We start from the raw sequence: 25,611 nt of genomic DNA, 5'->3' as shown, positions 1-25,611 counted from the left end.
GGCAAGGCTTAGAAAACTCTCTTGCATGCAGCCTATAGTATTCCCCGCAGTCCATCTGATATTGGCGTCTGTTACAATACATTCTTCTCGACAATACCGGTGCCCCTATCCGTCGCTATTGGCCAATTAGTATCCTTCTAGAACCAAGCGACAGGCCGATTTATGATCCACAAAATTGAGGCTCGCTGAAAGTGACCTAATCAGGTAGGTCGTACTGTTTAATGCTACGTCAACACTAACTTGCATCCAAGAAATCGACGTCGTACACATATTCATCACGCCTATACCTAATGGCTGGGCTGGTAACACGATGCAGGCGTGGGTATGATCACAATGCCGACTTGACATCAATTAATTTATTCAGACCATTTAAAGGTAGGGCTGGGAATTGACTCTGCCTAGTAGCACCGACATTGGCCAGTCAAAAGAGTAATAAGTAACCGTGGTTCCGACCGGAGCAAACGGCTCCCATGGTTTTTCACACCATTTTATGCCTGGCGCCTCGCAAATTTTGCCCTGAATAGTGCTTGACTGCACCTCGGGAAACCCAAATTAGAACCGTTGTTTTTTATAGCAAAATTTTCTCTTTGGATTTTTATTTGGATTTTGGTTTGCTCTTTCGTAAGGGGATCAACAGGTACGAACACTTACAATGTCGAGTACAAGCCCAAAAGGCGGGGCAAACGGGAACGCTTTGAATATAATATGCCATCGGGTTTAATTTGTAGGTAGGATATTAGAGACGTATCGTGTATACCTATAGACTCAGATAGCTTTATATGCCGTATATCTATAAGGAGGCCTGGTATGTAGTACTTACGGCGTTAATCATGCAATAACAATAACAACAGCCACCTTACACCTTCTTGAATAATGCCTATAGGACACCCCCATCTTGACCTTAAGAGACGGTTTAAAGGTCAATGCAAAGGAGCTGTGGAAAATGGCATCTTAGCACCCTAGTACGAAGACGTACTTCCATTAACTTGACATCCTTGTGTAAACCTCGGGTATTTTACCTAGAGATTGTTATATTCTCATCTAATGCGCGTATCGCTTTAGGAATATAGATGCTTCCATCCTCTTACATGCCGTCTGCCAATCGGTGGTCCATTGACGATGGAATGGTTGGTACCCCAATAGCCCTCCCAGCCATCTACCAATAACGATTCCTACAGCCTGTGCAAGTCTCTTTCCAAAAGGTAAAAATGCCGGAAAGGAAAGATAACTGTCGCCAGCGTCGAACATCTAGTCACCACTTTCAGTACGTAGGTAGGTATATGATGAATGATCATGATAATATCAAGGATGATAGCCTCTAAGGAGAGAAGAAAAGTACAAGAAATGCGTACATTTATCACTTGAATAGGATCAAATCTACCCCCTTCTAGCATAACCTTGTCCTGGTAGCCGTACCAATTCTGGAAGAAGATGGCGTCGAGCTTGAAAGGTTGGGATGTTTCCTCGCCGGAAAGGAGAAACCGCACCGTCTTCGCACCAGAGTCTACGACGGGGTATAAACGATGAGACTTCCAGCGCCTTACGAGGAGTTCTCCGTCCTCTGGGACCAACTTATGCTCCTTTCCCTCAATCTCAACGCCTAGTGTACCCTCCAGCACCTCGATGTATTCATCTTGATACGGGTGAAAGTGCAGGGGTGGTTTCTGTGTCGATGCCAGCTCTATAAGGTGTGGGTGGTCTAGCTGGAATGTGACGTCGAAGGAAAAGGCTCGATGTGCTCTGTTGACTTCATATACTCTAATAGCTCCATCAAACCTATGCGTAGCGGCGCGTAGGCCTATACGTCAGCCTGTATATAGAGCCTAAAACAAGGACGCTACTCACGAAGTAAACATCGGTTCTGATTCTGAATTTGACATGATAGGAGCTGTACTGAAGAAACTCCCACACGATCTTTTTAAGTGGGCTTGTTTCGTTTACTAAATTACACATAAGGACGAAGTAGCGCCAGCACCGTTAAAAAACGTGAAGTCCTCGTTATAGTTAAGAGGCAGTTATAACATATAGTCTCACGAGTGGAGTTTCACAACTTTATCGAGGCTCCATCAGCGACATGTTCTATTTCTGGTAACCCGAAGCTGGCGTACAGAGTGCAGAAGGCTATAGAAGGCGGGGATCCGTGGTGGTACGAGGTTCTTTGTGGGCTGCATAGGTATATTTCAATATTATCGGTAGGTACCTAGGTCTTGAGGTAACCCCTATGGTAGTACTGATGGAATGATGTTATGTATTGTAACCATTATAACTGCGTTAGCATAGTCGCGAGTCCCAATCATCATCGCTGAAGAAGATTCCACGATGCTCCGTAGATTATGCGTCATGTGAATTAGTATCCCATTGGGACGCCGGTATCCAAACTCCTAGGTATGCACCGAGATATATGATTAATATTATGTTAATAATTATATCGACATAAGGTAAAGTACTGCCTACACCATAACTATTAATATGGCTTCGCAGCCTCCTTTTCTCTGAGGTATCTTGTTAATATCTAATGTAAGTTATATCTACCTAAATATCTTTTCAATGAAGACCGACAGATCAAGCGAAGGCCTGGTACAGCAGTATGGTGGCCGCCACACGGGCAGCTGGGTCGGTTACCTTCCGGCATCTTGGATTCCTTACGTTCAGCTTGCACGTCTGAGCCCCCCTGCCGGGCTCTTTCTCATACTCTTCCCTCATATTTTCGGCGTTATACATGCGGCCATGATACTACGGGCCCCTTTCGCCGACGCTATGACTGCCGGGATACTGGTCGCGGGCGGCAGCTTCTTTCTCTCGAACGCTTGCCATGGCTGGAACGATTTTATAGATGCGCCCTTTGACAAACTAGTGGCTCGTACACGGAACCGCCCTATCGTGAGGGGCGCTGTTTCGCCCCGAGGAGCACTGCTCTTCGTATTCTCTCAATGCCTAGGAGCAGCTGTCATCCTATCGATACTACCTAATATCGCAGCATGGACGGCAATACCGGGAATCGCTCTACATATATACTACCCCTATTCCAAGCAACATACTCATTTGGCACAATTTGTGTTGGGATTTACCTTGGCCTGGGGTGTTTACGTTGGGACCGCAGCCATGGGCGTTGACCCCAGTAGTGATGTCTTCGCTCCTACGACTTGTCTGTTTGGCGCGTCTGTCCTCTGGACAGTCATCTACGACACAATCTACACTTTTCAAGATATCGCCGATGATGAGAAAATCGGACTTAAGAGCACCGCCATTCTATTACGCGACTGGACGAAACCGTTTCTCTTGGTTTCCCTTGGCTGTGTTGCCACTCTGCTTACCACATACGGCCAGTTGTGCGCCATGAATACCGGGTTTTATATTTTCGGAATAGGAGGTAGTCTCGCGTCACTAGGTACAATGATCATGAAGGTTGAGCTGAAGGATCCATTCAGTTGCTGGTGGTGGTTTCGATATGGATTCTGGTTGGCTGGTGGCTCTATTGTAGGCGGCTTGCTCTCAGCTTATATTATGCGTTAGGTACCTGGTAGATTCTTGTGTTATTGAGGGCATCCGTGGACAGGGAGAGATATTTCATATATCAGTATATGTATGTTACCCTATAGGTGCATAACAGATAACCAGGTACCTACCTACCTTAAGAGGGATCAATTCGCGATTGAGGCTGGGTGCAGGATCTATCTCCTGCATACTGCATACTGCATAATGCATGTAATTACTAAGGTTATGTAGCTCTGTGTAACGTATTACATTACATTAGGCACCTCCTATTGAAGGTACGTACTGATAAGTTGTAATAGGAGGTACACTACATGTACCTAATCTAAGTACCTAAGAGGTACCTAGAGGTATCTAAGAAAAAAAGGAGAACCTCTGCAATACAATATCTCGAATCTGTTGGTCCTCTTATATGCCTACCTCCTCGAGTTGACCAAAGAAAAAGTCTGGTTTCCTGGTTTCTGCCATGGAAAGTACCGTTGGAAAGAGGTAGATCCCCTTTAGCATTCAATCGAATAATACCCCCTACCTCGCAAGCATTTTTATTATTATTGTCATTATGCAAATTCCTATCACCGTGTATGTGGCTGTCGCCATTTTCCAACATGCAGCCTTGGCCATTTGTACGAAGCTTCTAACTAGTGGTACGATTATTGCATTCGATGACAAGACCCAACAACTCCAAGTGATCCGCGAGGGGTCACTCCTCATCGAAGGAGACCAGATTATATCAATTTCTGATGTAGCAATACCTGGTAATATCTCAGAGAATGTCGAAGTGATAGACTGTACCGATAAGATTATCACTCCCGGCTTTATCGACACGCACCGTCATGGGTGGCAGAGTGTTTTCAAGACACTGGGATCTAATACGACATTGGCTGAGTATGCTGGACGATATAGTGCATTTGTATCTCAGCCTCTGCTTTCTCCCGACGACATATATATTAGCCAACTAGCAGGTATCCATGAAGCACTCAACGCTGGAGTGACAACAATACTCGACCACGCCCACCACACCTGGACCCGTGAGCATGCCACTGCAGGCTTGAATGCCTCCGTCGATAGTAGTGCCAGGGTCTTCTTCGCCTATGCATTCCAAAATATCCCGGGTTTCACTATCCAAGACCAGATTACTCACTGGCGTGAATTAGCTCCGACAGTCTCGGGCGACCTTGCCACATTAGCAATAGCATACGACGGCTGGATGGGTGATCTGCAAGACCCAGACACTCAGGCAGTAATGAAACTTGCTTTGTATGTCATCACTCCGCGACTCCTGAGGCAACTTTGACTAACCAATATGATAGAGAAAGTAAAGTCAAAGTTCTTACGACCCATGATGTAGAGGGACCTTGGCCATGTGCGTATGGATGTAATTTTTTGAAGCATAAGTGTTGACTCACTTGCCAGTGTATAACACCCCTGAAGTCCTCCAACGGGTTGGGATACTTAATAAGAGCATACCCATCGTGATCTCTCATGGTTCGCAAGTTACTGCGAACAGTGCCCAGTTATTGAGACAGACGAATCAGTACATATCCATAACCGCGGAAAGCGAAATGCACTATGGCCATCTTCATCCGACAAGTCATCTCATCTTAGATCAAGCCTCCTTAGGTGTGGATACGCATTTCACTTTTTCGACAGACATCCTTACGCAATCACGCATTTGGTTACAAAGTACCCGCGCCCGCTTATATAGGGATGCAATCGACAACTGGAAGATACCTGCTAACAATCCTATGTCCGTCAATCAGGCTTTCCTTCTAGCTACTAGAAATGGCGGCTTAGCACTCGGTCGCCCTGACTTGGGAGTTATAATGCCAAATGCTAAAGCCGATATTCTAATATGGGACGGGCGTTCTCCAGGCATGCTAGGGTGGGCCGACCCGATCGCGGCTATCATTCTTCATGCAAACGTAGGAGATATCAAAGACGTTATGGTGGATGGAGAGTTCAGGAAGCGCGACGGGAAGCTCGTCATCAAGGATTATGCCAAAGTACAAGACCGGTTTCTACAGAGCGCTAAGCGCGTACAGGATGAAATGAAGGGAATCCCGTTACCTATACCTGAGGGCACCTTTATGGGCGGCTACCCGTACGGGCCAGTCTTGCAAGTCGACACCCAGCGCGGTGAGGGAACTGGGTATGGACCAAGCTATGTTTAATACCCGCCCGGGATAGTTATGCTAAGTACCTAGTTATAGCGTGCCTGAAGACGATGATTATGTCAACTCTATTGACGTAAACTTTCTATTACAAGAGATGAAGCCGTATACGGGAGAAAATCTTACAGGTTTACATGACGCCGCTTCATAACTACAAGGCTGCGTATGAAGTTACGAGTGGCCGTCCTGGTGGTGCAGGGCCGGAAGATGGGTTGTACCCGCCAAAATACCAAATACCCTGTTTAAGAACACAAAAGGTTCAGTCCTCTTTTTAGAAGATCGGAAGGAAGGGCGAGCAATAAATTCTAGCTCCGAAAGGGTTTATATGAATCAAGACTTTCAAGACCGTTTCAAGCTCAGGGGTTTAGGCTATTATAGTAGAACTCACCACCACCATCACCGCATCACGAGGGTATCAATGGTCTTTACCCAATCAGTGCGAACGACCCCGCACACCCTGGTTTGATCGTAAAATAATGGACAACTACTATTCATTGATATGGCATCATGCATCAGGGGTTTTTTATTCAGAATTCATAGTCATACGGGAGAGCTAGCATCCAAAAGAAAGGACCAAGTGGGTTGAGTTTTGACCATTTCACTACGGGATTAAGAGTCTAAGATTTAGTCGATATATAGGATACCAATACATATACGCGAGGAGGAAAAAAAAAAAAGACATGGCCGCCGCCGTTGCGATAACACACGTCCCTCCCGTGTTCCAGGAGCTTACAGAGGAACATACACAGACGACGCCAATACCAAGACGTCGCGATGTATTGACCAACATCAACTATTACAAAGACCCAGGCGATGGCTCGCTACCAATGCCCATCGTGATCGCCGAGTAAGTACCGTATCCTTACACATCATACCTATCCAATCCCATCCACTGAGCAGACTTTTGACCCAGCTCCCAAGCAACACGGTAAAAAACGAGCGCCCGCACATCCCCCAACAGACCATCGTCCACGACGTGACAGGCGAAGAGGGCAAGTACACCCTCGACAGCCACGGATTCCAATTCCTCCGACACGAGAGCAAGACCAATTCCCTGCAAGAATTCCAAGACGAAGAGCACGTCAAGGGCAAATACTACCCGGAGTCGATACGGCTGCTAAAAGAAGTGTAAGTCTTCTTCTAATAACCAACCCAACCGAGTATATATAGATCAGGTACCTGTTAGTTATATCTAAATTTTAGGAATGCTAATTCGTACCTACCTATTGATATAATAAAAGAACCGGCGCATCCCGCATCTTCCTCTTCGACCACAAGACGCGCTGCGGCCCATCTAACTGGCACAAGCTAGGCAAGGGGAATCGATCTTCGCGCGGGCCCTTATTGCGAGCACACGTGGACCAGTCGTACGCCGGCGCGGAATTAGTCCTGCGACGATGGTTTCCAGATGAGGCGGACGAGCTGGTTAAACGGCGGTACCAGATTATTAACGTATGCCCTGCCCTGCCCTGCCCTGCCCCCCTTTTTTTCTCCATCCATCCATCCATCCACCCTATCCTCTCCCTCTCCCTCTCCCCTTCTTTCCCCTCACATCCCCTCCCCTCACGCATAACCCAAAACCAAGAACCAAAAGCTTTAACCACCGCCCCAAAAAACAGATATGGCGCCCCATCCGCCCCGTCCTCAAAGACCCCCTAGGCGTAGCCGACGGGTCCTCGATCCCAGACGCCGACTTAGTCGCCGCGTCGATAATCTACCCCGCGGACCGGGACGAAACCTGGACGATCCTGCCGCGCGCCACGCACCGGTGGTATTACAAGCACGCGCAGCAGCCCGACGAGGTCCTCCTCATAAAGTGCTTTGACTCGGAGGCGAGCGTGCCGGCGCGACGCGCGCCGCATAGCGCGTTCGAGGATGCCGAGTACACGGACGGGGAGGCGCGGGAGAGTATTGAGGCTAGGGCGTTGGTTTTTTATGATTAGTCTATTCTTTGGTATTTGTAGCTATCACGTCGGGGTACTAGGTTAAGTCTTGTTCTACAAGAGACAGCATGTATATACCTAGGTAGGTACCTAGGTATGTATTAGAGTAACAATTTTCTCAAGAAACATCCTCGAAAGGAAAACGTCAATTTGGTATCATATTCCTAACGGTAGCCCTGTAAACTAAGCAAAAGCCTCATGTGACAACATATGTCTCGTCTCGTCTCGTCTCGTCTCATCTTACTCCATCATTTACTCCCCATTCCATGCCTTCGACGGGCTAGGCAAGGGGCTCGTTTGAACGCGCGGCCTGCTCCGGAACACAGCCTCGTAATCCTCCTGGCCGCCGTCAAGGAGTTCCTCGATAATTGACGTGTCGTTAAAATTCTCTTCCTCAAGTTTTGGGAACTGGTCACCCTTCCTCTGTATCATCTTGCTCTTCCTCTGCGATCGTCTCCTCTCCAGCTGGGCCTTCTGTCGCGCAGCTTCGAAGCCAACCATGGATCGTCTAGTACGGGCTACTAGATCCTCGTATTCATCTTTCTCCGGCAGGTGATTTGCATTATTATCACTGCTGCTCTGTGTGTGCGTAGATTTTGTGGGGGACGGCTGAGATACTTCATCCTCCTTTTCAAACGATTGGGTTCGCGTCATAGATAAGCGGGTTCTCTCAGCTAGGGAAAGGGTGTGACGTTGTTTCTTCATCGGAGATGGGGATGCATTTGACATGGACCGCAGTATTTCATCGGCCATAGCCTGCGTTGGAGAAACCGAGGTCGGCGGCGGAGACAATGATTCTATCATCTTATCGGTAGGGGATGGTTCGGGAGATACCTCAGGGGAAGCAACACTATACGATGTAATAATTTGAGGTATAGTATCCAACTTCGTTACTTCTTGCTTTTTGGGCGTACTGGTCGTCGGGACTTGAAGGTGCGAAGATGACGTCTGTTCCAATGGTTCAGGCTCAAAGTTGGGTGATAGATTTGGGAAGAATTTCTTATTCCGGCTGAATGGTACGTCAATTGAGGATGCCTTTGGCACATGTGTCCGCCCTTGAGCTTCGGTATTGGCCTTAGGAGGAACAAGACGATAACGACGCCCGCCGGTGGGTTGTATAGGCTTTTCAATTGGGCGTGCTTCTTCCGCCTCATCTTCCCATTCGCTAATATCAGAGATCGCATCGACTATTTCCTCCGGTTTTGTACTGTACGAAGCAACATCGATTACCGAGCTCCTATTCGAACCTCGTAGTAGACCAGAAAAATCCGGAATCTTGGGTTTTCCTATAGAGTCAAGTTCGGCTTTCATGGTACTAACTATCGTGCGGTATTGTGTAGGTGCTGCGTTTAAGGGGAGCTTGTCTTTCACGCGCACCTGGTCGGTGCTTAGCTTCTGATGGGCTGTGAAGCGTAAGCCAACATTCTTTGGCTTAGTCGTTCTCTTTGCTTCAACAGTAGGTGGTGGTGGCATATTTCCAAACATTTTCTTCCTAAAATCGTCCCATTTCTCCAACCTTTCTCTTTGCATCTGGACCCTGTTGTCCAATTGCTCCAAGAGGCCAGTATTCTGGTCTTCAAGGTCAGAGACTTTCCCTTGTTCAACACCAACCCAGACGTCATCGAAACGGCTGCCAAGGAGTCCTCCTTTTCGTGGGTTCGTGTCGTTAAATAGCAGACTATCAAGCCATTGGTCATTTCCAGTCCAATTTGTCCTAATGATTCTATTAACTTCCGTTCTTGTCCTTTCAGATGTCTCAGCTACGCTTCGTTCAGATTCTGTCTTGGCCTTTTCCTTTCGCCGGGCAATGATTTGTTCCTTTGACGCTAGCAATTCTTCGAAGTCGCGATACTTTGCTCGTTCCGTGTTCTTCTTAGCCAAGATGGAACTCAATGATGCTTTGTGGGCGAGTAAGAGTGCATTAAGCTCAGTACGATCTCCCGAGTAGCCCCAGTTCTCGAGCGCAAGTTTCTCTGATATAGTAGGATGGTATTCTGGACCGGAATTGAGTGCACGTTCGGCAACCAGCTTCTTTAGGACCGCCGAGGAAAAGACGGCTAGAACTTCTTCAAGCCGCTCACCCTTGCATTCGTCAAGCATCGTCTTTCGAAGGACGGCATCTCGACCTAGGACGCCATTCTTCTTAGCCTGTTCAAGGCCACGGAGGAGAGCGGCTCGAAGGTTGATAGATTGGACCTGATCAAGGGGTGGAAAGAACGGACGCAGTTTCTGGAAAATTAGAATACTTTGCACGAGTTGGGACATAGTAAACATACATTTTGAGTTTCATTGTAATCCCATAGTGTAAATAGCTGGTATAAAGCCCATTCGACAGATTGAATTCGCTTCTTCTGCCCGCCGACGGCGTCTTTGGTTGAAAAGGTCGCGATGGTTATATCTGGCCAATCGGGCTCAAGATCGAGATCTAACAAGCGGAGATTTGTAAGGAACAAAGCAAGGTTAGAAGTAGAGCCGGGTATCTGAGTCGTGGTGGCAGTAGGGACAGGCTGAGGGGCGGTCAAGGACGGTTTAGCTGGAACGCGCAACGATCGCGAACGTGCCACTGATGGGTTGGTTGATGGGTTGGCGTATTGAACCGACATGGCGGCATTGTTGACGGTAGTTTATAAAACAGAGCTTCTCTACGAGGCCATCCGTATAGGCGTGATTCACTAGTAGCGCCAGCTTCAACTGGGCGTAGGAAATTGTAGAATTCCTAGTTGTAGTTTCTGTTTGACCGTGGAGTGTCCGAGTGTGTAATGTTGTTGATTTCTGGACTTGATGCGCTCTAGTCTTAGGTACTATTGAATTTTATCGATAAGATTTAGAGCCGCCAAAGCTTGGCAATGGTAATGGGTCCCCCGGTAACACCCGAACCAATGGTTGGCATAAAACAGCAAACCCATTAATATTAAGGTAGTTAAGTACTTCGTACCGATAGGATCTATCAATTTTCGATTGCGACTGGTAGGTAGACCCAAAGCCAGTCCTAAGATATTTGTGTAGAAAAAAAGTGAATTAACAAGAGTTCATTAACAATTCGTATTGTAAACCAAGTACCAATATCCGACCCGTATGCCCTTAAGCCTAATTCTCAATCCAGCTTATTCCGTACAAGCAAGCCTTATTTTCGCCCTTTTCGAATAGCATATATTGATTTTCCATCGACGGCGTATCTTAGAAGGTAGGTAGGGAATGTTATGTTATACCATAAGTATGGTAACTTAGACTCCTCCTCCCCCTTTTTCCATTCCAACCCAATCCTCTTGATCATCGGTACGATATCCATCCATCCATCTTAAGTACCATATGTAATTGGGTGTAATACATCTCCATGTAAACAGTAAACTTCAATTCCCAATTTACTCCGTCTCCTCCTTCCCACAGCCCCGCGAGCACTGGTCCGCGCTCACGCACTTACACGCTCCGCATGTGCCCGCCAAGATAATCGTCAGGTCGCCGGAGACGGGGTCGCAGTGGGCGCCGCTGTTGCTTGCCGAGCATAGCGCCGTAGTACCGGGAGACCCGCAGTCGAGGCGCCACGAGGCCGGCGCCGCATCTTCTGGCCTCGGTGCCGCAAGGACAGCCGTGACTTGGAGTGCGATGAGCGCAATGGTTGCTGATATGGTCTTCGTGGGGAAAGCCATGTTAGCTTGTGTTATGACTAACTAGGAGTTTACTCGGGTATATTTATTTGGATGGTCCAGTTTTTCATAGGTGAGTACCTAGGATCAAGGTTGTCTTCTTCATACCGTAAGGGGATAACGTACCTTCATCTTGCTGCTTGAAAAGCGCGGCACTGATGCTGGCTTATAAGTCTGCCTAACTTTTGTTTGCTGTCTACCACGCAAGGACAAGTCTGGTCTGTAGCACAGAAACAGCAACGACAACAACCGTGAGGAAAGGACTACTGCAATTCTCTATCGTTCTCGTCTCGACCATCGGCCGCGCCTTTGACTTATCTAGTAGAGAATCTAGTAGAGATTTACGGGGCCCAGCATCCGCACCATGGCACCTTACCATTGAAAATATTCGCCACAGCATGGGCTATATTTATAATTTCTAGCTAGAACCATACCCACGAGCCTGGTCTCCAACTTCCCCATGCCTGGACCGATTGACTCCTTGGCGGTTTACCCCTAATCTCCTCGACTTTGGTGTGCGAAAAAAAGATCTCCCCGGATGCAACCCATCCGCAGGAACATGGGGTGTACCGAGTGGTTGGCTAAGTTGGGTTTTTTATTGAGGAAAGCCTTGACCTGTTAACTATTATCCGGCAGGCTACTAATAAGTGACATGTGATAGGGTCGTTTGCCGCAAGCCATAGTCATCTAGCCTGAATCCATGTTGACAATTCCAAGCTCGCGGGTGTAAGCTATGACTAGCACATATTGTAAACTTGCCTTGCTTATATGAAAGCACCATCAATACTACTGATCTGCTTATTTAGGTAAACAGCCAGATAGAATATAAGGCTGTAGCTCAACCCCTACAAAACCACGGCAATCCACTTAAAACCCGAATGGGATCAAGTTAAATACGGTCTAAAAGAGGAGTCCTAACCCTAAAAATATGCACATTGCCCATATCAATTATCCGGGACGTGGCAGACCGGTATCTAGAAAGGCGGACTCATTTATCCATATTGCTATGTACGACCGACAAGGGTAAGCCGGATTGATAACATGAACTATGAATTCCCCGACGTCCGCGAGACCTCATCCGGACAGCGTGAACACATATATCCTTCATACCTAGCTCTACCCTCCTACAGCCCGTCTTACCGCGACACCTTGGCGACCGTGACTCGGCCGTCACCCCAGTCGTCTATGCCAACAGGCGACATCCATATCTGGGTTGTCCCAACTGCCCATCTGTTAATCTAAATTAGGCAGACATGGAAAACATGCGGCTCCTCGAGCTATTAATATCATACAAGCAGTTTTGACACAGTGTTGAACAAATTTGTAAGAGCGTACAAACTACCTGGGTACTTAGCCTCCCCCAGCTTCCAGTGGTCCGTATTGAAAATTGCGCGACTAGAATAGCATCAAGTATGAAGCATATCGCCCCTAACATGCATCCTCCTTAAGCCATATTCAATGAAATGACGCGAGAGAAGTGTCGAATGCAAGTAGATGATCGATCGAACAGGTACTCTCTGCCCATCCAACCGTAGCTGACCAATTTTGTAACCGAAACGAAGCTAAGGAGACAACGATACCTGCCTCGAACACTAGCATAGTTCACTCGTGCTGAAGTAAGTAGGTCAAGATTGGCGAAAACCGAATAGGCCCCTTAATTCTGAAAGACTCAACCGGCCAACGCCTCGGGCGCCCTCTTCGCTGAGGGCTGCATTGACTAGCTTGCGTTTCTTCTCCTGCAGCGCGCAGATGCGATCTTCAACCGTCCCATCGATCAAGACACGGTGGACGGTAACCTCATTCTTTTGGCCGATACGATGGGCACGGTCAACGGCCTGCTCCTCAATAAATGGATTCCAGAAGGGTTCGAGTATGATGACCTGGGTTGCTGCCGTGAGATTCAGCCCTGCGTTACCAGCAGACAAGCTGACCAGCATGACTTGTACCTCGGGGTTAGTCATGAACATCTTCGCGGCGGCATCTCGGTCATTATGATGCATTGTTCCGTCGTAGCGCGTATAATTGAAGCCTTGGTCATGTATGGGAATCTCAAGCAAGTCAAGGAAAGATGTCCACAAACTGAAGATGAGCGTTTTTTCCTTGGGATTCTTTTCTTTAATCGCAGACAAAATCTCCATCGTCTTGGTAATTTTGGCACTTGGGACCCAATCCTTCCTGAGACGTTTCAGATATTTCGCCTTCGCGGCGGCATTGCTTGAGCTGGCTTTCTTCAGAGCCGCCATAGAGGTGAACTTATTCTTCCCCTTTCGGTGCCGCTGCTTGCTGGCCGCGCCGTTCGTCTTCCTCTTCTTTGAAGCAGTAACATTCTCGTGATTGGAACGTTTTCGCTTAACCCCGGTCTGAGATGCTTTCTTTGTATCCACATCAACGTCTGACGCCGAGTCGGACGGGCCTTTGCGCTTCTTGGACTGTTCAGGTTTGTCTTTGCCGATATTCTTCATTGCTTCAACCTGTTTCCAGATTTTCTCCAAGGACATTAGGGAATCATCATCGGAGTCATCTGCGGAGTTTTCCTTTAAGGACTCCTTGTTGGCAGAGACATCCTTCCATATCGCGTCGGTAGAGGTCTCGGCTTCTGTAGGCTTCGCCTTCTCAGAAATAGAATCATCTCCCATATCTGAACCATCTCCTTCCTTTTCCTCTTCCTCTTCTTCGTCCTCATCTTCTTCTTCCTCATCATCATCTTCTTCGTCTTCCTCATCTTCTTCTTCGTCCTCGTCCCCCGACACGACGAAGCCCTTCAAGTTTCCACGTGCATCTACATCGTCATCTGAGTCCTCTAAACTTTCGAACCCATCCGAATCATCACTGTCGTCCAATCCGAGCTTCTCAGGCATATATACCTCTACGAAACAAAAGTGGCAGATGATCCGTTCAGGATGAATTTCCGAGTTGCAATCTTCATGCGGGCAAATATTCTGCTGTTCGGAATTCGGATCTCGAATCTCCATCATGGCAGAGAAACAAGTACTGCAGATCAAATGACCGCAGGAGTATATTATGAGGGGGTTCTCGGTTGCTTCGTCGCAGAGTGGGCATTCAAATTCAGTCTGTGCTTTGAGCCTCCTCACGACGCTGGGTTTGAGCCTCTGAGCGAGTCGGCGCATCTCGTCTGATGAAAGTTGTATGCCTTCCGGAATACCGAAATCTTTGATCAGATGCGGGTGACAGCAGGCTTGACGTAGGCGCAGTAGTAATACGAGAATGTAACTATATTGCCTCATTGTTGTCCCAGCCTTGATGAACTCGTTTACTTTGAGTCGCTGTTTACGTTCGAGGGCGTCGTAAAAGTCCTGCTGGTCCTTGTTGAACTTAGTCGTGGCCTCTTCTTTCACGAGTGGCGGTAGCTGGAGGATGGGTTTGCCGTCAAGCATGCTCGTCTTAGTCCGCCGCATGGTTATACTCCTGAATAGAGCCTGTAACTTCCTCAAGGCACTGTCGTGGAAGTCTTCATTCCAACTCTTCAGCGGCCTATTAATTTCCCAGTTGAATGCATCCCATTCACTATAAGGCTTAATACGAAGAAAACGGACGAGTGAAAATATTTCCTCGGGTCTGTTCATGAACGGCGTCCCCGTCATACAAAGCCTGTAAGTTGACTTAATCCTGCACGCAGCTACCGAAGCTTTAGCCTTTCTGTTTTTGATGGTGTGGGCTTCGTCGAGAATGACTCGATGGAAGATGGCATTATTGGCTAGGATTAGCGGTTTCTTCTTCGCATTTGGCAGGTTTTTATACTCGGAAGTGATGGTTCCATAAGTTGTTAGGACGACGTCGTAGGTGAGGAGCCTAGGGACAGTCATTTTGGCCTTCATTTGGCCATGCAATATGACTGTGTTCAGCTTATGGGCTGGTTTGACCTTGGTCCGAATTTCCCTCTCCCATTGTTTGAGGAGGGAGAGCGGAGCGATAATAAGCGTTGTCTTGTGAGCGCGGTCTTTTGAAGGGCGTGCAAGAATCAAGGCCAGTGCTTGAACAGTCTTACCAAGACCCATGGTATCTTGTTAAAGAGATGGTCAGCTATTTTCAGTCAACCGTAGTGGGTGCTATTAGAAATTACCTGCTAAAATACCCCCCTTCTTGTGGACATCTTCTTCCTGCTGTATCAACCAAGTTAGGCAAACCTTCTGATGTTCCATCAGAGTACAAGACATTGAAGCCGGCGTGCTCATTCGCTGTTCCGGGGAAATGTCAATTTCTGGCATTGTTAAGAAATTCTGTAATTCTTTCTCCTGCTCCCCCGACTTCGCTAAATGCGGATAGGTATTTCTGCCATGATTAGCGTTATCGTCGCTATCGTCATCATAATCATCATCGTCATCGGGAAATAGCCGTTGCATTATATCAGTAAGGTATAGAGGCCCACCGAGGGTGAAAGGCCCAGTCGGTATTAGTTCGGATGGATGGTAGTCTTGATACTGCTGAGATTGTCGTGGTTGAGCTTGGTCGAGGGCGCTCGCCGATGACTCGGATCCTTGATGCATTTCGCGTGCTGTTCTGAACGCGTTGGCAGCGACAGGCGGAGAGTCACCGAAAGACCTTGTTTGATTCATCTTCTTTTGATTTTCTCTGCCTTGACTTTGCGTCTGTCGAAGTTGTTCTTGTGGCTGACGCCTCAATCGTTCTTGGCGAAAAGCTTCTTTGGTTTTCTCTACGTCTCGATTCGCTCGTTGCTCTGGCTGCGCTATATGAGATATGCGAGCCTCGCCGGCCTGCCCAGCCTGATCTACAGCTGTCTGTTTGTTAAGTGTCGGCTGGTGATTTTCTTGATCGAATGAGTCAGGCCCAACGTTGTTTCCAGCTCGGTTTACGGAAGTCGACAGTGGGTGTTCAGGCCTTGCGCTTTGTTGATTCGACGTATTGTCGGCTTTTAAGGACAACGGCGGCATAATAGGTAGCTTTTAAGCCTTTTTCAACCTAAATCAATACTTAAGCTTGCCTGACTAACAAAGTAACTGTAGATAACTGATATGCAGTCAGAGCATGCAGTCAAAGTATGCGGTCAGGGTGGCACAGGCAAACGAGTAAGGCAGAAAATTAGGCTGCAGCCCGAGAATTCGAGAGTTGACACTGATTGGTTTCAAAATTTATTTCTGCAGATAACATATATTTTTTTTCTATTCTTTTTTTAAGTGGCATTTGTAATAAAAGTACCAGTTACTACCAAAAAATTAGAAGAACTTGGGTAAAGGTAGGTAGGTTTACTTTGAAGTTTACTTTAACGATGTTTGATCATGTCAGAAACGAACCTTAGCGTGATTGCACCCATTAAGTCGGCCCCAATCGCCCCATCCTTCCCTTTCATACTTTCCCTAATTTACTTTAGTCTTGACGCGCATACTCGCGACGCCACGTGCCTTATCCGTGCGCAGTCCACAAAAGCTTCGGGCAGTCCGACGATCATTCAGGCACTAGCCCTTATGTACCTATGTACAATACTTAGGTAATTATTAAGTCACCTGATTCCACTCGATATTAGATACATAGTTACATAATATGATCTCTTCTCAAATACATGCAGTCTTCTTCAACAAGTCTAACTATACGAAGTCAATAAGCTCAAAAAAGCCTACTGACTCCTTATCTTTTGTTAAATTTCATAGTTACTATATATCGTGTTTTTATTTTATTTTTCATTTTACATAGCGATTTTGATTTATACTCACAGTGCCAGACAAGCATAAGGTCACTCAAAGGGATCGTCGGTGTTTCCCCTCATTATGTTGTTTCGAATATACTGGTCGTACTTTGTAGGTTTTTCTCGTGGAGAAGAGGCCACCCCCTATCTTCCCCTAAATGACAAAAACAGTCCGAAGTTTAGCCATCATTAGATACCATATTCTTAATCCAAGCTCACATCGGAGGGCGCTTCTATACATGAAGAAGTGCCTCCTCACGCCATCGGCCTCACCGCCGGTGGGAGATACAATCCTGTTTTCCTACTGGATACAAAGCTCGGTATTGTATATTGGTACGAATGCCCTGGTGAGATCAGGTACGAGCCGTCGCGGGAGCCGATCGAGGACGACCCGTATGATTATGCGCCTGAGAAAGAAGCGGAATGGCGTGCCGAAGGTCACTATTGGGCCGTCCCTGATTTTTTCAGGGCGCTCGAGGACCAATTCCGAGAGCTAAAATTCATCCCCACAAACTCACGGACGGTGCTGGACGTCTACACTAACGACCCACGCTCAGAAAGTATGATTCCCATGTTGCGGGTGATATATCATGAGCACGGCTGGCCCGACTTGGAAAAATATCACAAGCAAAAATGCCCGCAAGTTGTGCAAACGTCCCTGGAGGAGCCAAAACTTCTATAATCTATATGAAATTACAGGGAGACTTCATATATACCACTACCGAGTTATTTTTACATGACTACCACTTAGCACGATGTAAAAAAAAATTTCTGTAGCATACGAGAAATAGGACTATTCGTGACATAATTAATATATTCGAAGTGATTGAATATTTTTTATACAAGCAGGCATTTCTTATATCGTCGACAATCTGTCCTGGAATGGCAGCATTTCTTGATAGCTACGAGCACGTGATATTGACACTTGCTCATCTGACTCTTTTATTCTCTCCGGCGATTATTATTTTGTTAATAACCATCTCCCTCTCTCAAGTTGCCTAAGTTATTCGGGAATTCACATGAAATCGATGCATCGCATCAACCAAACTCACATTCCATGACATCCACGACCACGTTTCAATACCAACCCTTGCCGGCGAGATCAATCCGAATAATTAAGCTATTACCAGCGCATCGTCCTGAAGATCCCTTAAGATGTAACATTGAGGCTATCTGTCTTGACCACTCAAAGGCGAGACCGTATGAAGCCCTCTCATACGTGTGGGGCGAACCGGCTCGGCAGTGGCCCCTGGACTGCGGGGGTGCAAAGCTCCTAGTTACCAAGAACTGCCATGAAGCGATGGTAAATCTGCGCTATAGGTTTACATCGAGGGTTTTGTGGATTGATGCAATTTGCATCAATCAAGGCAGCGACGATGAGGCGATCGAGGAGCGAAATGGCCAAGTGAAGATGATAGGGGAAGTGTACCTCAGAGCAAAACTGGTCTTGATCTGGTTCGGACCGGGAGACGCGTCAACCGCTGTCCTCTTTCGCTACCTCCCACTCTTTAACCTCTTGGACAGGATCCAGGATGAGTACCCAGTACTTGAAAATGCTTTGTATACGCTAATTGCTCAACATTTTGATATAAGTTACGGTAAGCTATGATTAAGATCTCATGCCTAAGCTTGTCTGGTAAAAACGCTTACACGACTCGGACTAGGGGTTCTAGTCAAACACAAGCGTTCACAGTTGCTAAATTCCATGGCCGCTATCCTCGAGAATCCATGGTTTGAAAGGGTCTGGACGATACAAGAGGTTGCGTTTGGACGAAAATGCGTTATTATATGCGGCAAGTCTAGTATAGATTGGGAGTCATTCTGCGGAGCCTACATGGCTGAACCCAAACTGCGAGGATCGAGCCGCTCATCTAAGGACCTCATAATCCCTCGCTGGAGATTGTACCTATCACTGCGTGGTTCGAGTCTCGAAGCCATCCCGCAGACCCGCTTTGAAGGAGACGGTCAAGTAAGATTCGAACTTGAACTCCTCTCTGAGATCCGGAATATGAAAGCAACCATTGCGCATGATAGAGTGTATTCCTTATATTCGGTATTCCAGGCCATGGGAATCAACTTGCCGAGCCCTGATTACGGGAAGGACGTAGTAAAAGTTTTTGAAGAAGCAACGCTAGCGTATATCAGAAGCCGTCAAAATCTAAACATTATCGCGATTACCCTGCCTCCAGGCCCAAGCTCCGGATTTCCTTCTTGGGTCCCCGATTGGTTAACACCGGGCCGCAACGGCTCGGCGTTGATTTGGAAAATAACGGACTTCGACGCATCGTATCATTCTACTACTCCTATACTCACAGATAACACCCGGGATGGTAAATTTGGCGTAATGGGGAAGATTATTGGGAAAATAAATAAGAGTATTCGTTGCCCTATCGTTCTGGACCAAACACTCAGTCGAAGCCAGGCATATCAGGAGGTTATTTCGGCTTGCTTCGACTGGCGCCATTTAATCAGTAGTCTTACTAGATATTCACCGGGAAAAGACCCGAAGCTCGTCGGGCAGGCGCTACTTCGCCCTTACCACGCCAGCGTACCCAACAGCGAACTAGGCGCTTTATACCGCTGGGCTTTGCATGGTGATAACACAGCGCCTCCAGAGGATGGTAAGTGTTTATGCCAATGCTATATGAAGTCTCCCTTCATTAACCCTGGGGATAACCAGAAACCACTCTCGAGGCTATCATGGAGAAGCGCAGGCTTCGAGAAAACTGGGCAATCTTCACCCTTGACACAGGCTACTGCGGTACAGCACACCATAATTGTCAAGCCGGGGATAATATAGTTCTTCTACAATCGCTCAATCCACTCGTCCTTCGACCCCAGCCGAAGCCTCACGAGTTCAGGATTATAGCCCCCGCTTATTGTGAGGGAGCGATGAATGGCGATATGAATCCGCACAATGGTGAGCTAGAAGAGATGATACTTGTCTAACACTGTTGTCATCCTATCTTTCATTTGCAAAATAGCATACCTAAGTTATGCGAAGACGTAGGTTGCTGGAACTCGCATTCGCAATATAATCGTAACTACCTAACCTAAACATACACCCTTCAGTGAATTTACATAGTAGCAAATCGTTGTTACTGAGGTAGTCTCATATATAACTTCGGTGAGGTTATTTTCACTACCTATGAGGTAGCAATCTATCAACTTAAGAAGCGAGGAAAGTTTAAGGTTGTTCTAATTACTGATGAGATATAAATAGTGATTTTCTTATTGGTATGTTAAGAGCATGTGATGATCGTATTATTCTCAACACTTTACTAGTATATCTCCCCGGCCGTATCACCTACATATTAATAATTAACCACCGATCGGTTATTTTATAGCTTCAAGTCTTAGATGCAGCAACTATCGCATACACACGTAAAGAGCCTCCATCCTCTAAGGTGTCAAATAGGTGACCTCGAAATAGTATATATTAAAACACAACTGTTTACATACTGCATCCAACCGCCTGGTGCTAAAATCGACGAAACGGTTGTGTAACTTGGTTAAGAAAACATCGGGATAGGCATAACCCTCTAGCCTCTTAACTTGAGGAGGATCACTGGTAGTTTCTGATGAAGTCATGAACCAAACTACCACGAAGTAATCTAATCTAACCTTTTGTTATGAAGCCCGAATCCTCCATCACTTGTGTAGCTGTAAGTGAACCAAATTATTTATATTTTAACCAGGGGCCGGACTTCCCACAGACGCCGGGTTCTTTCTTGTGAAACTCGCCCGATTATACCGCCAAGACTCACCACCGCGGCGATACTAGGTAGTCGTCTAATCAGATCGGACAAGGTGTTAGATTACGATCCTTTTTTTTCGTCATCTATACACTACCGCGCACGTGTGGTCTACCCAAGACCGGCACAGCACGCAAAGATGGAGCCAAGGACAATGGTGGCGGGTTTGATTCGACATAAGATTCATCTTGCGACTGATTTGTGATCATTAGTGGGAGACGCACTGATGTGTGGGGGAATCGAATGCGGAAGGGAGAGTCCTTTGACTAAAATACTCGTAGCCGCCCGCTATGTAATGAGTTCCCGTGTATGATTGGATACAATAGCCGAAGATGTTACCAACGATTAAAACGAGTTTCAAGTCTTTATAGCCTATCGTGAGACTAAGAACATTCCTTCTTAAAACACCAATGCTGTGATTTCACATTTTGTCTTTTCCATGTTTTATTGGTTTAGAAGTACCCACCTGCGCAAGGAAAAATACCAACTCAAATCCTTCGCTTCCAATACGCAGTCACTAAATTACTACGACACACAATAAGCTTGGTGTCTTCGGTGAAGGTAGTTAAATAAGGAACAATATGTTTTACCCGAGACACGTTATTATGAGGCATTCTCGAATGAGCTTACGCCTATTGGGTATGAAATAAGATGAGAGGATCGCATAGATTCGTACCTAGCCGAAACTGTAAAGTAATGGTAAAAGGACAACTCATTCATCTCAGCTGCTAAAAAGAATAGAAAATATACTTAGGATGTATCAAATAAAGAACTGCACACCTTGCGATAATCGATAATCTATTGTGTTCTATTGTGTAAGTACGAGATCAATAACGAGTCGGCAGATGAGGTTTATGTTAATTGTCTCGGGTTTTCTAATGGGTTTGTGCCACGCACCATTTCGGAGGTGTGGGAGAGTCATCGTACGAATCAGATCCGGGACTTTATTTTAGATAGCACAACCTCAATCCTGCTATATTGATTCAATCTCATCTGAACTTGTCAGTTGGCTGTAGCTTACATCTAGCTCTCAAAGCATTTAGCATTTGTGGATAACATGACGACTTGAGGCTCCGCCTTTGGGATCAAGTGCTGCGGTGGACTTATGAGAAGAGCATGCGGGCCGTCTTCTCCGCTAAGCCTAGCGGGTAGATGAAAGCAGTATTATATTGTACATAGCAGTAAATTATATAGCACCTAGGCTTCCGTTTAAATATACGACTGATGGGAATTCAGCCATGGTGGCAGATTTTATATTTATATTGGATGTTTGTTTCCTTTCTCGTTTTACAAAAGTGACAATGTAAAAGAATAGTTAATATAAGAAAGTAAAGTTGAGAAAGTAAAGTTGTATTTTGTGGGGGTCAGCAGGCTTGGAATTTGTCCCGGGACGACGGTCACCAGATCTGGGTTGCATGCAACAAAGTGTGCTTGCCTGCTACGTGGTTGAGGTTATGACGAAAGCAGAGGGGTTATTGTTACGAGGACATTTATGGGGAGTAGCGCGCTAAAAACTCATGGATGCTTGCCCCGCATATGTATGCTTCGTTACTGCTCTGCTGCTGTAGCGTCACTGGGGCTTCATCACTTGGTCAGGGTTTTAGGGCTGGAGATCCTATTGGGACGACTAGGAATGTGTAATACCTTAAACGTTAAGCCCCTTAACGGGATGATTAGACCCTTACACCGATATGTAGCTACCAAGGTACCTAACATACAACTGGAACCTCTGCACACACATGGACATTTTGGCACATCGCACATTGTACGTACCTACATCACACATCGCACATCTAACGGACCTTTACGCAAGAGTACGGATTATAATACCGTGCATCGTACATCCATCGTACATATTTATTATTATAAATTTATTGCACACACGTACATACCTCATACATTAAATACATGAAATTACATAACATACACATCCATTAGGTCCCTGGTTCTCCTTCACAATATCCCAACGCTCTTTTTGCCCTCACCGCCACGAACACAAGAAAACAGACCGCCAACGGTAAATTATGGTACGGAATATACCTAAGGTATCCATCCCTTCACATTTTCTTTCACTGTCACATCTCTCTCTACTTACATCTCCCCTTTATTTCCTTGTTCTTTTTTACCTTACTCTTAAACCTTAGTTATCCTCATTAAGGTACACACACAACTTAGGAACCGGTATTTGCTCTAGTCGATTACTGCATTCCTACGTTTTAGCTCTTACACTGCTCTCATACTGTTCTCATGCTGGCTTGAGCTTGTGATTGCCGCCGAGTTACCGGATATAGAAGCAATTATTGACATATTTTACCTCTTTCAAAACGTATAATATGTGCAATATAATGCTCTAAGCTTAGGTTGGCTTCTTAAGCACGCTATGCATGACTTGCATCTTAGGGGATATGCTTTCCCATAGCTTGGCGCTTCTTCGTGGAGTGGATGTGAATTTTATTCACTTTTAATCTTGTCTTCTCCCCAGCAGCCCAGATACTAAATACCTCTTGACCTCTCCTTAGAGGGCCCCTCGACTCGAAACATTCTGACCTATTTGACCTATTCTTAGGTATAGAAAGAGCAAATTTGTTGTCTTTCTCATACATTTCGAATTAAAAGTTGTTTCTCATATCAACTTTCTAGCTGCTCTCTCACACCTCGGCGGCCTCCGACCCCATCTGCTCATTTTTTTCAACCTCATAACGATTGCCAGCAAATATGACACTCGAGATCCGATCGAACTAAACAACTCATTGGGAAGCATGACAGACTATCTCCTACTTCAATTGCACCCCGAGCCTCCGTTTTGGCCACCTCAGCAAAGATGGCTCCCGTAGCATGGCCACCGGGCACAGCATCCCTTGATGAATCCCTCGCATCCTATACTATGATCACGAAACGTCACCCCACTCGAGATTCAGATTTCAACGACCCGGAAATTAATGCCCTTATGTCGATCTCGCTTATTACAGCTTCTATCAGTGTATTTGCGGCTTTATACGCCTTTTACTGGTTTGTTAGGATGAGGAGGAGCTTCCGTCACGAGTAAGTCGACTGAATTTGGTAAATTTGTCCATGGGTTAATTTTAGATAAACTTACAATTTTGCAGCTTAATCATGCTTTTAATTCAGAGCGATATGACCAAGGCACTCTGGCTCGTGGTCTGCCCGGTTGCTTTCTTTGTTAGGAAACCGATCGACTCGAGGTCGACCTCATGTCAAGTCCTAGGATTTCTCCTTACTATGAGCATCGAAGCTTCGGATATTGCCGTCCTCTTGATTGCGGTTCACACGGCCTTGTTTATTCTCAGGCCCAGGAATTCCAATGGCGCAGCCGGCCTGTATCCGTACAGACGCATAGCGTACATCTGTTGGGCCATCATTCCCATCATCCTGGCAGCGGTGGTACCAATCACTGGTGGCCGTTTCGAAGATAACGGTCCCCAGTGCTATCTACCTGCTCATCCTGATTGGTATCTCAGCGCACTCAGCTGGATTCCACGATACATCATTGTTGGCGTCATAGTAGTTACTTACACCTTTCTCTACATATACGTTGCTTTTCGATTTCGACGCTTCAGCAAAGACCAGAGACGTGCCAGCACAGTACATGGCGGCGATCCTAACCGGAATTACAAGCGCGATCACCGCTGTGACAACGGTGGGGATGTCCCACCCACACCGCCTTTCACTGACCACGGATTGCTAGATTCGGCACGAGACAGCCTAGCGAAAGAAGATGATCCCATCGATCATCAACAGTCAGTTGCCTCAACACTTAGCAGTCTCAATTGTGGCGGGGCCCCTCCCACTTCTCTGCGGCGGCCCGAACATTCTCTACCAAGTTCAGTTAGATGGAATCCCGTAGATTTTGTTATCGACGGATATCTCGATCCACGAGCGAGGCGCGGCAGCCATACGGCCTTCTTTGGTAGTCCTGCTGCTTGCTCGCCGCGCGCAGAAGCAACAATTCCCATCCGTCCTCCCGATTTCGTCCATTATAGCCCGCCAAAGTCCTCTCAATCCACTCATGGCCATTGCCGATGGAAGCATTCTATGTCGTTCGGCTCGAATAGCATAGCACGTTCCGTCTCTAATACGACCAGCACCCCGCGACGTGGATCACCGCGAGCGAATGGCTCTAGCCGAAGTACGTCGTCAAGCTCCGTCTGCTTGCCCCAAGAAGAAATTGAAGAAGCGATGCGGCGGTTACGCGAGAAGCAACAGCGGCAACTCCGCCTCCTATTCGTCTACCCACTAATTTATATAATAACGTGGGTCGCACCATTTGTGTCGCATATTCTGCGGTATGACGGCAGTTACACCTCGTCCGGAGAGAAGGCGGAACCCGTGGCACTGCAGGTTATTAGTATCGCGAGCTTGTGCATCGGCGCTGCTGTCGACTGCTGTTTCTTCAGCGCTTGGGAAAAGCCGTGGCTGCACCTGCGTGGTGGATTTTGGGGGGGCTTAGCATCACGGTTGCGGATACGTAAACCTTCACAACGGCGGCAAAGGGGCATGGGTCGTACACGCGAGGAACGGTTCGTAGACGCGACGATGGCACGTGTACGCCGCGAGCAAGAGGAAAATCTTGAAAGCCTGAATAACGGAGCTGCGGCGGCCGCTGGAAGGCCTTCCGTACACTGGACGCGACAGAACTCGGCGCCCCGCGAGTGGTGGGACGTATTAGACGTAGAATACGACGATTCCCCCGCGACGAGCCGCCCCCAATCACATGGGATACAAGCAGGATCTTAATATAATAATTACGAGCAGCATGACGAATATGAGGGCTGGGCGCCCAATATGCATTGGGTAACGATGGGGGAATGACATGGGCGTAATATCGAATGCAGGTCAGACTAGAGCATTTACACCGGGAAGGGCAACGACGGTCATGATAAGATTCATTTGCATATATGCATGGCACGGTGCTAGGATTTCATTTTG

The 25,611-nt window shown here is 46.8% G+C and overlaps 8 protein-coding genes across 8 annotated transcripts; 5 read left to right on the top strand and 3 right to left on the bottom strand.

Annotated features, from left to right (window-relative positions):
* Window positions 1-1,041: 1,041 nt before the first annotated feature.
* On the bottom strand, window positions 1,042-1,880 carry F5Y00DRAFT_257995 (uncharacterized protein; the record flags this gene model as incomplete). Its single annotated transcript, XM_048010631.1, has 3 exons — window positions 1,042-1,248; window positions 1,353-1,776; window positions 1,846-1,880. The coding sequence occupies 3 exons, from the start codon at window positions 1,878-1,880 to the stop codon at window positions 1,042-1,044; spliced, it is 666 nt and encodes a 221-aa protein (XP_047868666.1).
* A 667-nt stretch (window positions 1,881-2,547) lies between these two features.
* On the top strand, window positions 2,548-3,513 carry F5Y00DRAFT_250969 (prenyltransferase; the record flags this gene model as incomplete). The annotated part of the gene is made up of 1 exon (XM_048009786.1): window positions 2,548-3,513. One exon carries the CDS (start codon window positions 2,548-2,550, stop codon window positions 3,511-3,513), a length of 966 nt encoding a protein of 321 aa, XP_047868665.1.
* A 538-nt stretch (window positions 3,514-4,051) lies between these two features.
* F5Y00DRAFT_272393 (Metallo-dependent hydrolase) lies at window positions 4,052-5,715 on the top strand (the record flags this gene model as incomplete). Its single annotated transcript, XM_048012963.1, has 3 exons — window positions 4,052-4,749; window positions 4,803-4,855; window positions 4,906-5,715. 3 exons carry the CDS (start codon window positions 4,052-4,054, stop codon window positions 5,661-5,663), a joined length of 1,509 nt encoding a protein of 502 aa, XP_047868664.1. The 3' UTR covers window positions 5,664-5,715.
* Window positions 5,716-6,343: 628 nt separating this feature from the next.
* On the top strand, window positions 6,344-7,606 carry F5Y00DRAFT_272391 (uncharacterized protein; the record flags this gene model as incomplete). The annotated part of the gene is made up of 4 exons (XM_048012962.1): window positions 6,344-6,510; window positions 6,564-6,791; window positions 6,905-7,115; window positions 7,283-7,606. The coding sequence occupies 4 exons, from the start codon at window positions 6,344-6,346 to the stop codon at window positions 7,604-7,606; spliced, it is 930 nt and encodes a 309-aa protein (XP_047868663.1).
* Window positions 7,607-7,718: 112 nt separating this feature from the next.
* On the bottom strand, window positions 7,719-10,365 carry F5Y00DRAFT_226006 (HAUS augmin-like complex subunit 6 N-terminus-domain-containing protein). Its single transcript, XM_048006258.1, has 2 exons — window positions 9,883-10,365; window positions 7,719-9,835 (listed from the first exon to the last, which is right to left on the bottom strand). Exons 1-2 carry the CDS (start codon window positions 10,207-10,209, stop codon window positions 7,859-7,861), a joined length of 2,304 nt encoding a protein of 767 aa, XP_047868662.1. The 5' UTR covers window positions 10,210-10,365; the 3' UTR covers window positions 7,719-7,858.
* A 2,318-nt stretch (window positions 10,366-12,683) lies between these two features.
* Window positions 12,684-16,279, bottom strand: F5Y00DRAFT_153958 (SNF2 family N-terminal domain-containing protein). Its single transcript, XM_048004577.1, has 2 exons — window positions 15,332-16,279; window positions 12,684-15,271 (listed from the first exon to the last, which is right to left on the bottom strand). Exons 1-2 carry the CDS (start codon window positions 16,158-16,160, stop codon window positions 12,876-12,878), a joined length of 3,225 nt encoding a protein of 1,074 aa, XP_047868661.1. The 5' UTR covers window positions 16,161-16,279; the 3' UTR covers window positions 12,684-12,875.
* Window positions 16,280-17,897: 1,618 nt separating this feature from the next.
* On the top strand, window positions 17,898-20,113 carry F5Y00DRAFT_226001 (heterokaryon incompatibility protein-domain-containing protein). The gene is made up of 3 exons (XM_048006257.1): window positions 17,898-18,507; window positions 18,574-19,530; window positions 19,590-20,113. Exons 1-3 carry the CDS (start codon window positions 17,967-17,969, stop codon window positions 19,856-19,858), a joined length of 1,767 nt encoding a protein of 588 aa, XP_047868660.1. The 5' UTR covers window positions 17,898-17,966; the 3' UTR covers window positions 19,859-20,113.
* A 3,372-nt stretch (window positions 20,114-23,485) lies between these two features.
* On the top strand, window positions 23,486-25,419 carry F5Y00DRAFT_257988 (G protein-coupled glucose receptor regulating Gpa2-domain-containing protein; the record flags this gene model as incomplete). Its single annotated transcript, XM_048010629.1, has 2 exons — window positions 23,486-23,706; window positions 23,772-25,419. 2 exons carry the CDS (start codon window positions 23,486-23,488, stop codon window positions 25,417-25,419), a joined length of 1,869 nt encoding a protein of 622 aa, XP_047868659.1.
* Between the last annotated feature and the right edge of the window lie 192 nt (window positions 25,420-25,611).

This window comes from Daldinia vernicosa (genome assembly GCF_022497035.1).
Source record: "Daldinia vernicosa strain CBS 139.73 unplaced genomic scaffold F5Y00scaffold_5, whole genome shotgun sequence".
NCBI classification, from domain to species: Eukaryota; Fungi; Ascomycota; class Sordariomycetes; order Xylariales; family Hypoxylaceae; genus Daldinia; species Daldinia vernicosa.
Note: the sequence above shows the minus strand (reverse complement) of the source record. Positions and strands in the feature narration are given on the sequence as shown.